This window comes from Perognathus longimembris, chromosome 5 (assembly GCF_023159225.1).
Source record: "Perognathus longimembris pacificus isolate PPM17 chromosome 5, ASM2315922v1, whole genome shotgun sequence".
NCBI classification, from domain to species: domain Eukaryota; kingdom Metazoa; phylum Chordata; class Mammalia; order Rodentia; family Heteromyidae; genus Perognathus; species Perognathus longimembris.
The window spans coordinates 49,648,290-49,660,490 of NC_063165.1; the positions used below are offsets into that span (position 1 = coordinate 49,648,290).

General features: G+C 41.0%; 1 protein-coding gene across 6 annotated transcripts in view; it reads left to right on the forward strand.

Annotated features, from left to right (window-relative positions):
- The window catches only part of LOC125351785 (kalirin), a 439,002-nt gene that overhangs the window by 310,189 nt on the left and 116,612 nt on the right, over window positions 1-12,201 (forward strand). For all 6 annotated transcript variants that reach the window (XM_048346787.1, XM_048346788.1, XM_048346789.1 and 3 more), the window contains exon 11: window positions 9,372-9,563. In XM_048346787.1, the coding sequence (XP_048202744.1) occupies window positions 9,372-9,563 (192 nt within the window). The remainder of the gene's footprint in view (window positions 1-9,371; window positions 9,564-12,201) is intronic.

Sequence of the window (12,201 nt, forward strand, 5' to 3'; positions counted from 1 at the left end):
ATTTCTAGACATTAATTTTATAAACCACAGTTACTGTGTTTGACTTAATAAGCAAAGTATTAAATTGATCAGATCTTAGTTCCACTGAGGTTTTTTTGGTCTTCAAAACCAATGTCATTCATTCAAAGACTATAGGTATTTCAAGGCAGAAGACTAGATTATGCTCACCTCAGTTTTTGTTGATTGTTCTTTCTTGTTCTTGATTTTTGAGACAGTTTTGATTTATAGCCCAGGCCAACCTCAAACTTGTGATCTTCCTGCCCCAGACTCTCTTTAGTACCTCGGATTACAGGCTGTGACCACTGTGGTTGGTCACCTCTGAATTTTAGCCCAGGCAAGCATTGAGCTCTGGCCTTGGGTGAGTGGTTTCAATGTGGAATTAGCTGCAATTACCATCACCTGGGGAGGTTTTAAGCCACGTGGCTGCCAGACAGTCGCTCACCCTGTTCCCCAGATGATCCTAATTTTAAGTAGCCTGCAATAGGAGCCTGGGAACTACATTTTTCTTTAATCTCCACCCTCATCCCAACTATCACTATCTCCTGTGATCTGTGGGAACCATGGGATTAGGTAATGCCTTAAGGCTCCATCCATCTGAAGCATTACCAGGAAAACACTGTAAACTGAAAGAATTGCATAGCACCTCAATGGGGTTTCTTCTATCGACTTGTGGTCTTCATCCAATTTTACATACTTGGTCTCACTTAGAAAGCAATCATTAGTCAGTGTTGTTGGGGGTTCTTTTGGGTGATAACATCTGGATAAGGCCCAGGGATGCTTTCAAAACATAGTACTTTGTACAGGACAGCCCTTACCTTTGTTTCCCAACATTTCTCTAATCTAGTACCATGGTCTGCAGAGGTTAAAGCACCAAAAAAACGCATTTTGTCCCATGGTTTTGGAAGCTGGACATCCAGCGTCAAATGTCAGCAGGATTAGTTTCTTTTCTTTTTTTAAGGCCAGCCTTGAACTTGAGGCCCTCTGGCCTCAATCTCCCAGGTAATCAGGCCTATAGGCATGTGCAGCCTTTCCCATCTTAGGGCTGGTTCCTTCTGAAAGCTATAAAGAAGAATCTGTTCTGGGCTCTGTCCTAACTTCTGCCAGTTGGCTGGTGGTTTATGCTTGTCTAATATAGCAGTACAGTGCCAGTCTTGGCCCTTATGTCACATGCTGCTGTTCTTGTGTCTGCAGTCTCACATGGCCACCTTTTTACATAAACACCAGTCATATCACATTTTTGGATAGTCTGTTTCAGTATGATCTCATCTTAACTAGTTACATCCACAATAACAATGTTTTTTAAAAGGCTTATAGTCTGAGGTACTTATAGTATCAGATAGTTGTAGTATCAGATACTCAGAAATTAGAACTTCAACTTAACTTTCAAGAGGACAGAATTAAACCTGTAAGAGTCCCTAATGCAGAGAAATAGCCATCATAAAATGCAACGATTGTTGCTGTTGAGAAACTATCCCATATAATCCAAGGATCAAGCCCAGGGAGGCTAGCTAAAATAAAAGATGGGTAGGCTGGGCACCAGTGGCTCATAGCTATTCAGGAGGCTGAGATCTGAGGATCAAGGTCAGAAGCCAGCCCAGGAAGGAAAGTCCATGAAATACTTATCTCCAGTTTATCACAGAAAAAGCTGGAAGTGGTGTTGTGGCTCAAGTAGTAGATTTCTAGCTTTGAGGAAAAGGAGCTCAGGGACAGTGCCCAGGTCCACAATTCAAGCCCCAGAACCAGCATGAGCATAGCATAGCACATGCATACATGTGTGTGTGCGCATGCACACACACACACACACACACACACACACACACACAGAGCGAGACAGAGAGAGAGAGAGAGAGACAGAGAGAGGAGACTGGAAGTTGCTTTGGCTAGAGTCCTTGTTTCTCCTTACAGGTTGAAATTCAATCTCCAATATAATTGTTCTGGGAAAGGGACCCATGAATATGATTAGGGACCTTTCTGCTATTTGAAGACACAATGAGAAGGCACCATCCAGGAACCCAGAAGTGGGCCCTTATCAAAGACCATTCTAAATTTGCTAGTGCCTCCGTCCTAGACTAGTCAGCCTCTAGGATTATGGAATATGTACTTCTGTTATTTAAAGGTGCTTAGTCTAAGGTATTTTGCCTGAGCAGCACAAATGATCTAAGATGGGTGGGAAAGGGAAAGTACAGAGTCCAAGAAAGATGGTGGGCAGAAACACCATCACTAAGTCAGTGACCCTGAGGTCAGAGGCTGTGGGCTCCCCACACTTCTGTAAGATAGGGCCAGCCCTGGACCCACATGGCTTTATGGACCCAAAACAGGATAGAAGGACCTAAAGGAACGCTGTGCCAACTGGGAAAGAAGCAGAAGTATGGCCCAAATCCTATGTTTTGATCACTTATTATTCGACCCATATTTTCCTAGGCTAGGCACAGCCTTTTCCTCTCTGACCCTTTAGAGATGGAGCAGAAGAAAAAGTAAAATACATAAGCTCCTAAATTCTCAGCAATATTTTTGGGCCAACTATCTTGTCTCTCCAAAGCCCTGCCTTCTCCCTCTCACCCCCACTGCCTCCCACAGGCAGCCAAACTTAGACTACAGAAAACAGGAAAAACAGCTACACTGGGAAGTTACATCTTTTTGAGATAGAACATTGCTTTGGGTACATTTCCCCCTATTAACTCTGGAATTGCCAAACCCTGCAGCCATTGGCTTTATTCTGTAATGTGGAGATGCTGTCTCACAAATTGTTTACTTCTCTTCCTTTAAGAATTGATTTCTGTACCTTTTGCTTTGCCTGTAAGTTTACCTATTTAGGGGAGAGTAAGGCGGAGCACAAGAAATGGTGGGACAAAGGGTGAACAAATGTAGCAATGATATTCACTAGACACTATGTTGAAAATGAACTAAACAATTTGTGGGGAAGATTGCCAGGGAGAAACTGGGAGAAAACAAGGGAAGAGGTGGCACTGTTCAAAAAGAAATGTACTTATTACCCGACTTATATAAATGTAACCCCTGTGTATATCACCTTTACAATAACAATTTTAAAAAAAGAATTCCATGCAAGAAGGAACTTATACAGGGTTAGAGCCACTGGGCATTGTACACATCTACTGTGAATGCTTCTGCCTACCTTCTTCATTATTTGTATTTTGTCCAAATTATCCTGTTATGGCCACATGTTCCCCCTTGTTATTTTGCCATTTTGAGCTGAGTGATCTGCAGAGATTTTTTGGCTCTGCATGGCACAGTTATTCTTGGTTTGAGCGCATAATTGCTTAGCTCTCTTTGCTGTCTATTGCTTCCTTTCATCTGTCCACTGCAGCAACTCTGGGCCAACATCTGGCCTTTTTAGTCTCCCTACTGTCCTCACCATCTTGTTTGCGTTCTAGTATCAGTGACAACCCAGGTTCTCCCAGGCCTAGCTTATAGCAAATATTGCCTTCCATTGCCCTCTTCAGTCTCTGCAGGGAAGGTGGAGCAAGGTCTAGGAAAGTACTTCCATTAGGATGGCTATAGTTTCTGGACTCTTGGATGGTCTTTTCTTACAGGATGGACCTGGTATTTCCTGTCTGATTCTACCTGATAATTTATATTAGCCTCCTCTAGGACTGACCATACTCTTTGGTTTGGGAACAAAGTATTTTGTTGTTGTTAGAGTAAATGGATAATTTATTACTTGTTAACAGTTTGTCTTCTCTTTCTTTCTTTCTTTCTTTCTTTCTTTCTTTCTTTCTTTCTTTCTTTCTTTCTTTTTTTGCTCCCTCGCTTGAGAGTGGTTAGTCAAAGTTTCCAGTCTGCAAATGAGAAGAAAACATAATAAAGTTCCTTTAAAATATGTGTAAATGAAGAGGGCTACTGAAGATTAGAAAGAAGGGAAGGAAGGAAGGAAGGCAGGAAGGAATGCAGGCAGGCAGGCAGGCAGGAAGGAAGGAAGGAAGGAAGGAAGGAAGGAAGGAAGGAAGGAAGGAAGGAAGGAAGGAAAGGAATCAGCAAAAGAGAAATATCCTACCACAGAACACCTACTATTATTTCCTTAGAATATGGGGGTTCTAGATAAGTTTTTGTTTTGATTTGATTTTGCTTAAGGCAGTACTGGAATGTGAACTCAAAGCTTCTTACTTTATGTAGACAGGTGCCCCACCACTTGAGCCACAGATCTTCCCTTTTGGCTTTATTTTTCTCAAATACAGTCTCCCCCTTCTGTCCCCCACTAGTCTTGGACCACACTTCTCCATCTATATCTTCCCATACAGTTGTGTTGACAGCTATCATACACCACTATACTCAGCTTATTACTTGAGACAGAGATCTTGTTAACTTCTTGCCCAGACTGGCCTCAAACCAAGTTCTTCCTAATCTCTCCTTCCCAAGTAGTTGGGCTAATAGGTATGTGCTACCATTCCCCAACCTATGTACATCCTTAAACCTGTAAAGTTAGTGCTATGGTTTAAATGTTTATTCCCTCCAAAGTTCATGTTGAATTCAATGACTTTTTACAAACAGTATTATGAGGTAGGATACTTAGAGGTAGTATGCCTGAGGAAGTTACCTTATAAGTGAGATGGGTGCCATTATTCAAGGATGACTTTGGCTTTCTCTTGCCCTCTACCTTCCACTATGGGGTGCCAGCGCATGGTGACCCTCACCAGGTGCTGGTCTTGTGGATGTCCCATCCTCCAGAACCGTGAGCCAGTGCACTTCTACTTGTTACAAACTACTGAGTCTCACCTATTCGGTGGTAGCAGCAAAAACAGACTATGAGTTCAATTGTAGGAAGATAAAACTTTTTTAAAAAATATGGGGTGAATTCTGGTAAGCTGGGTTCAGTGGCCAAGTACCTGCCTAACTTGCAAAAGATCTTGGCCTCGATCTTCAGCACCATAAATAAAACCTTGTGAAGTTCTTCAAGTATACTATTCATAGGAAAAGGTGCTGAAGCATTTTATATATAAAGAAAAAAAACTCTCTAGCAAATAGAGATGTATATGAGGATGTGTATGGTGATGATTACAGATGTAAGTGTGCTAAAGTTGGTGTTTGAGTTCACAGAGCACCAAGGCTATTTGTGTTGAGAGGTACTGGCATCACAGTTGTTATTTTTGGTATCAATTCCAAATATACCGAAGATTCATGTGGATACTCTCCAAGTTAAGGAGCCCCTGACCAGGACTCCTAATTAGATATGCCTCTGTGAACATATAAGTTGCCCTACTGGAGGCAGCTCTTCTTTGTTTCATTATCCAAGCATGCAGGAAGACATGCTTCTTCCAGTAGAAGTAATCTGGTGGGTCCATTTTCTGCTTTCCTTCCTAATGCTTCCCACCATAGACCCCTCTGCTATGATTATTAGAGTCCATTCCTGCATCCTCACTTCCCAAGTCAGCAAAAGCCATTGGGTGGAGAATTGTGTTCTCTGTGCTCTGGGATGAAAACTGAAAAACATCTTTCTGTATCACACTCCTTGATTGTACATGATATAATACATCAGTACTCTATTTTGAACATATTATATGTTCAAGGGATTTAAAAAAAAATTTTATCCTGCTAACCTAACTCCCAACCATGGTATAAAATAGGACTGAAAAAGTGGTTTACAAAGGAACCTTTGACTCACTTTATTCTTAGCTGAGTACTGCCTACGTTAAGAGATGAAGGCAACATCCATTTCCAAGACTTACTGCGGTCATGCCTCTAGACTGCAGCTTCTGGGTTGACTGAGCACTGAAGGAGAGCACAGTGCCCACAGGGAGCACAGACGAGTGTTGGGAATGACAGCAATGACTAAGATAGAGGGGATTCAGTTCTCCCCAGAAGGCAAGTTGTAGACATAGGTAGTGCATTTCAAAGCTATAAGTGTGACAGTTACAGTGCCATAACTGAAAATTCAAAGACAAAAGAATAAGCAAAATATAAAGTAAGAGGTAAGCCAAAGATATGGAGACTTTGGGGAAATATGGTTCAAGGAAGTGTTTGGAAGTTTATAGTTACATGTGGCTTACCATTTTCTAGTTATATAATATTCCTCAAATATGTTACTTTAATGCCCTGAGCCCTAGTATTTTTATTTGTAATCTTAAATTAATAATACCTAATCTATCATTGATCCCAAAGCAGAGAGAAAATGTAGATAGAGAACATACTCCAGGGCCTAAAATACTATGAATATGTGCTTAACTGTTGAACTGTGGGTTATTTAGAAATGGGCATAGTTTACACCACTTTGGTGATTTTCCACAGATATTTCTATTGTTGAACTCTACTTTAATTATAGTCAGAATAAGTATCTTGTTTGACTTGCAGCCCTTTAAATTTGGGCCTGTTATGGCCCAGAATATGGTTTATCTTGATAAGTGTGCTTATGCCCTTGGGGAAAACGTTCATTCTGCTGTTGTTGGGTAGAGTTTTCTGTAAATGCTGTTTAGGTGGAGCTGGTTGGGTGTACTTAAGTCTGCTTCCTTACTAATTTCCTATCCACTGTCTCTAGTAATTATTGAAAGAGGTATTAAATTACTTGTCTGTAATTGTGGATTTGTCACTTTCTTCCTCCAAGGTTACTCAGTTTTTGCTTCACATACTTTGAAACTTTGTTATTAGTCACAAAAAATGCTTAAGATTATTATGACCTGATAAAGTAATCTCTTGATTATTATGAAATGATCTTCCTTTTTTTAAATTGATTTCTTTATTGTCAAATTGATGTACAGATGGGTTACAGTTTCATGCATAAGGCAGTGAGTACATTTCTTATCAAACTTGTTACCTCCTCCCTCATTTGATCTTCCTCTTCTTCACTGGTAATATTATTTATTCCCAAACCTATCTCTTACATGGATATAGCCATCAACTGTCTTTTGATGAATGTTATCATGCTATATCTTAGAATGTTCTCATAGGCATGTATAGTTGGACTTCATTTTTTATCCAATCTGACAGTCTCCGCTTTCTGTCTTAGAATTTATAGTTCCTGTGATCCATTTATATTGTTTAGGTTTTGATATTTTCTATTTATTTCTATTTATTTCATCTGGGGGTTTTTGTTGTTGTTGATTGAATTTTTATGATTCAATTTTATCTTAGCCATATTCTGTTACTTTAATGGTTGCCTTAGGTTTTATGGTACATTAATTTGTCATAATCTGCAGCAGATACTACTTTACATGTAATATAAGAACTTTATATCATTATACTTCCCTTTTTATCTTCTACAACTTTGTGATTATTGCTGTCATATACTATATTTATAGATGTGCTATAACCCACACCTTACACTGTTACTGTTTTTGTTTAAACACATGATTATCTTTAAAGAGATTAAAATGAGGAAAAAAAACAGACATGTATTTATCATTGTAGTTAACATTGCTAGTGCTTTTCATTCCTATATATGGATCCCAATATCCATATGGTATTGTTTTTTTCTTTCCTCCTGTCAAACTTCCTTTAATATTTTTATTCACACAAGTCTACTAGTGGAGTTGGGTTGTTTTTTTTTTTCAGTTTTGTATACCTGAAAAAGACTTTATTTAACATTTGTATTTGGAAAGTATTTATACTAGGCTTAGCATTTTTTGTTTCAGACATTTTTTTCCCAGTATTTTAAAGATGTTCCACAGATTTTGCTTGTCCTGTGGTCTAATAGTCTGCTTTCCCTCCTAGCCTCTGTTTCCCTGTATAAAACATACCTGTTCCTCTGGCTGCTTTTAAGATTTCCTTTTCTTTTTCTCTTCACTTGATCTGATTTCATGGCATCTTAGTATAATTTGGCCTTGCTTTTCTGAACATATATCTTCAGTCTACCTTGGTCTTCATATCACATTGTGGGGTGTGTGTGTGTCTGTGTGTGTGTGTGTGTGTGTGTGTGTTCATATGGCATTCTTCTTATAAGGACACTAGTCCCTCCTCCAGTATGGCTCAGATTTAATACAACTAATTGCATCTGAAATAATTCTCTTTCCCAATATGCCCACATACTGAGACTTTAATGTAAATTTAGGGAGAAGATACATAATTCATTCAATAATAACCAGGCCTTCAATTAGTTTTTAAAATTCTATAGTAATTGCTATGAGCCCATTTGGTTCTTCATTTACTTTGTGTTTGACACCCATGGCTTCTGCTTCTAGACTTACTTGGCCAGCTGTTCATGTAAATCACCAGCTCACCATCACAAGGCAGAGTGCTGACTTGAGAGCTATGGAGAAATATGTACATACACCTATGTCACCAGTTCTGTGTCAGTATGTGTTGGGAAAATTTGTTTTGTTGGTACTAACACTTGAGCTCACAGCCTTGCATTTGCTCAGCTTGCTTGCTCAGCCGTTGCTCTACCACTTGAGGCATGCCTTCAGCCCCACTTTCTTGGATTATTTTGGAGATGAAACCTCATGGACTTTTCTACACTGGTTGGCTTTGATTTTCAGGATCTCTGCCTCTGAGTAGCTAGGATTACAGGTGTCAGACTATATTTCTTTCTTTTCTTTCTTATTTCTTTTTTCCTTATTTCTCTTTCTTTTTAAAGAGAATCAGTTTTATCTATGGCATATAATATAAAGACTACTGTAAAGATGGACTGAAAAATCCTAATTGCAAGCTGATTGCGTTTTTTTAATGCTCTGGGGAAGTACCATGAAGCATGCTGACAGGTAGTTGGAGGAGTGTGTATGTGTATGTGCACATTTGCATGTAGGAGGTGCAGTAGCTTATGGCAAACAAAATGATCACACTCCCATCCCCCCAGGTTCCTGCAGATAACCAGCCTTTAAGGAGCATAAGGCAAGGCCTGCATTTCCTCCCCTCTCCCCCCCACCCCTGTGGCCTGCTTCCTTCTCTTGGAAAGAGAACGCTGGTTTAAAAGATAAACATCTAAAGCTACTGGCAACTTGGGGAAAGGCAAAGCAAGCCTATCAGTGTTTTGTTTTGTTTTGTTGTGGGTGTGTGTGTGTGTGTGTGTGTGTGGAGTTCCCACATAGAAACACAGCCCATCTTTGTGGATGAGCTATTTAGAACTCTGGCAAGTTCTACGGGAGATGGGAGGACAAGGATGGGGCTTCCTGAGGGTGGAGAGGGGTGTGGAGGTTTTCGCAGGTTGCTTCACTTCCTTCCAGGGATGTTGCACTTCCGAGGAATCCCAGAAACCGGAGAGGTTCCTAGCTGGTACCCACTGTGCAGAGCAGCCAGGCTGCTTGCCTGCTGAGAGGCGGTGTGCCAGCTCCACGCACAGGCGTCGGTGCCAGATCAGGGAGCTGTTGGCTGGGTGCCTCCGCCCTCCTCTCCTGCTCCTTTTGGGAGCCCCCAGGGTGGGCTGAGGAAAGGCAAGAAGCTCAGTCCCTGACTACCAGTTGACTCTGTCTCACTGTTGTTGCTGGCAGAATACATACACCAATGCAGACAAGCTTCTAGAAGCAGCGGAGCAGTTGGCTCAGACTGGGGAATGTGACCCGGAGGAGATATACAAGGCAGCTCGACACCTGGAGGTGCGCATCCAAGACTTCGTGCGCAGAGTAGAGCAGCGGAAGCTTCTTCTGGACATGTCTGTCTCCTTCCACACACACACCAAAGAGGTAAGGGGATCGAGGCCGTTCCCCCTTGGCAAGCTGCTCGTAGAATGGGTAGGGGCTAATCAGGGTTCTGGGTGGTCTGAAGGGTGGTGAGAGCAGCCTCTAAGAGAAGTACAGGCTCCTCGCCTCTGCACCCCCCTTTTCCTGGGTTGTTGCTTGCTGTCAGAAATCAATCCTGAAGAACTTTGACCAGGTGCCGCCCAGAGAGGAAGAGGAAGCAAACCTGTGGCTGCTTTTCATATCTGATTAACAAGAGGCGCTTGGAAATTTAGTAAATGTCCAGAAAGGATGCCCACTTAGCATCTCCTGCATAGCACCCTTGGCAAAGGAACTCATTTGTTGTGTGCATGCCTGTGCTCCCCTAGGAATTCATTTTAATAGAGTATTAATTAAGGGGTTGACTGCTGCTCAGGAAAAAAAAAAGCTAGCCTACTTAATGAAGTTGATTTTTTTTATATTGGAAATGCATTAAAAAATCTAGCTGTTACTATTTCTCAGGCTTCTCTGACACTTTGGGGGAATAAGATGTGAATTGTTGCAGTGCCTATCAGAGAAAAACATGCAAAGATAATGTTTTCTAAATGGGGGTTTCCCAGGCAGATGAAGGCCTGGCGAGCTCCCTGAAGCTGGCTCTGCTTCCTCTCCACGGGACACACAGATACTCACTGATGAGTGTCTGCAAAGATAGAGGATTAGCTCTAATCCAGGGTTTCCTGCCTAGTTGTCTGCTCATTTGTGGCCCACTTGATTCTTAAGGATAGTCTCAGAAACCAAAGGAATGTGGATTCCCTTTTAATTATGAGTTAGGGGGATGAGGGAGTGGAGAATGAATGAACAGAAGCCATATCCCCAGTGAGGGCTGTGAGAGTGCTAGCTTCATGAGAAGGTAAATGGACTTCCATGTATGGAAGTGCCACTCCCAAAGGGTGACCTTTCCTTCCAGGAATTCCCTTTCAATGCATCTCCAACTTTTAAACATGCAGCTGGAAGGTTGGGTTTTTAGTACAGATACTGTTGCCCCCAGATAGATGGATGAATGGATGTGTATGCATACACACACACACACACGCACAAGCGTGTGCAAGTAATTTCTGATCCTGGCCCTGGATTCCTGGTTTTATAAAATGATGCACTTAGATTTAGTGCCCTAAGGCCTTTGTAGTTCCAAAGTAATCCCAGGATTCCTTTCTTTTTCATTTCCCCTTTTTCTTACTTGGTACTGATGATGATGATGATGATGATGTGATGATGATGATTATGTGATGATAGTGGTAATAATAATGAAAAGGAGAAGAAGAAAAGAGGAAGAAGAAAGCCTGAAGTAGCAAGGGTGATTTCTTTAGTCTAAGATTTGGCTCATTATTAAATACTCAGTATATATTAGATGCCTTTGAGTAACTGCTTCTTGTCAGATACATCATCTCATGTTATCTTCATGATAACAATGGTACATATTCAACCTACTTCAGAAAATAATTTCTCTAAGGTTATAGTTTCTCTAAAGTTCAGCTGAGGTCTCATAAGCCTTCTTAAATACAGATCACTGCTAATTCAAAACCCCAAAATCCAAAATGATATTTTACAGGATTTGGAGATTTCAGAACATTTTGGAATTCAGATCTTTGGCCCAACCTGTACATACTGCTTTCTTAACTGCTACCCATAGTCTGTTTCCTCTATGTTCCCTTGTGTCTGCTCTTCCTAACTTTTCTCGTTTTTCCTCTTCACAGGGACTTGATCGTGATGTAGATTTTAGCTGAAAAATATCAGTGTTTCTGGGGTTATGAAACAATCAGACATTAGCAGTCTTTCCTAAAAAAGCGTGGGGTGAAAAGAAAAAAAGTAAAAGAGAGAATAGCCCATATTTTTTTTTTTTGGCCAGTCCTGGGCTTGGACTCAGGGCCTGAGCACTGTCCCTGGCTTCTTTTTGCTCAAGGCTAGCACTCTGCCACTTGAGCCACAGTGCCACTTCTGGTCATTTTCTGTATATGTGGTGCTGGGGAATTGAACCCAGGGCCTCATGTATATGAGGCAAGCACTCTTGCCACTAGGCCATATTCCCAGCCCCAGCCCATATCTTTTTATCCACCCCAGCTGTTTGACTTTAACTCTATGGACAATGAATTCCAAGAGGAGATTTCCCTGCATAGAAGCATTATTAGGTGGACAGAAGTGAGCAGCCTTCAGGGTTCCAATGAAAGGCTCCTGTGGTTTGATTTTCCATCTCCTATTTAATAGCTCCCAAGATGTGTCACCTCACAAATTTGGCTAAGTGTGAGTCCTCTTTGATTCTGGATATATTAACCTCTAGCGCCTTCTTCTTGACTCTACAGGCAAACTTCTGGCTTTTTATTTAAGACTGAATTAGCTGTCAAGTTTACTAGTCTATAAATCTATTTGGGAATTCTGAATTGCCAGGGTTGTTTTTCCCTTTACTGTGAATTAGAGTGAATGGGAGAAAAATCTCAGCTTTGCTAAAGTAGCCTTGAGTATTGGTAAGTATGGTTATAGACCCTTATTGCTTGTTCCTTCCTTCTTTAACTCTTTTCTGCCTGCAATAACTTGCTGAGTTTCTGCCTTAATGCCAATGTGTAATAAGATGTCATCATAGGATGTAATTTTTATGCAATGAAAGCCCCCT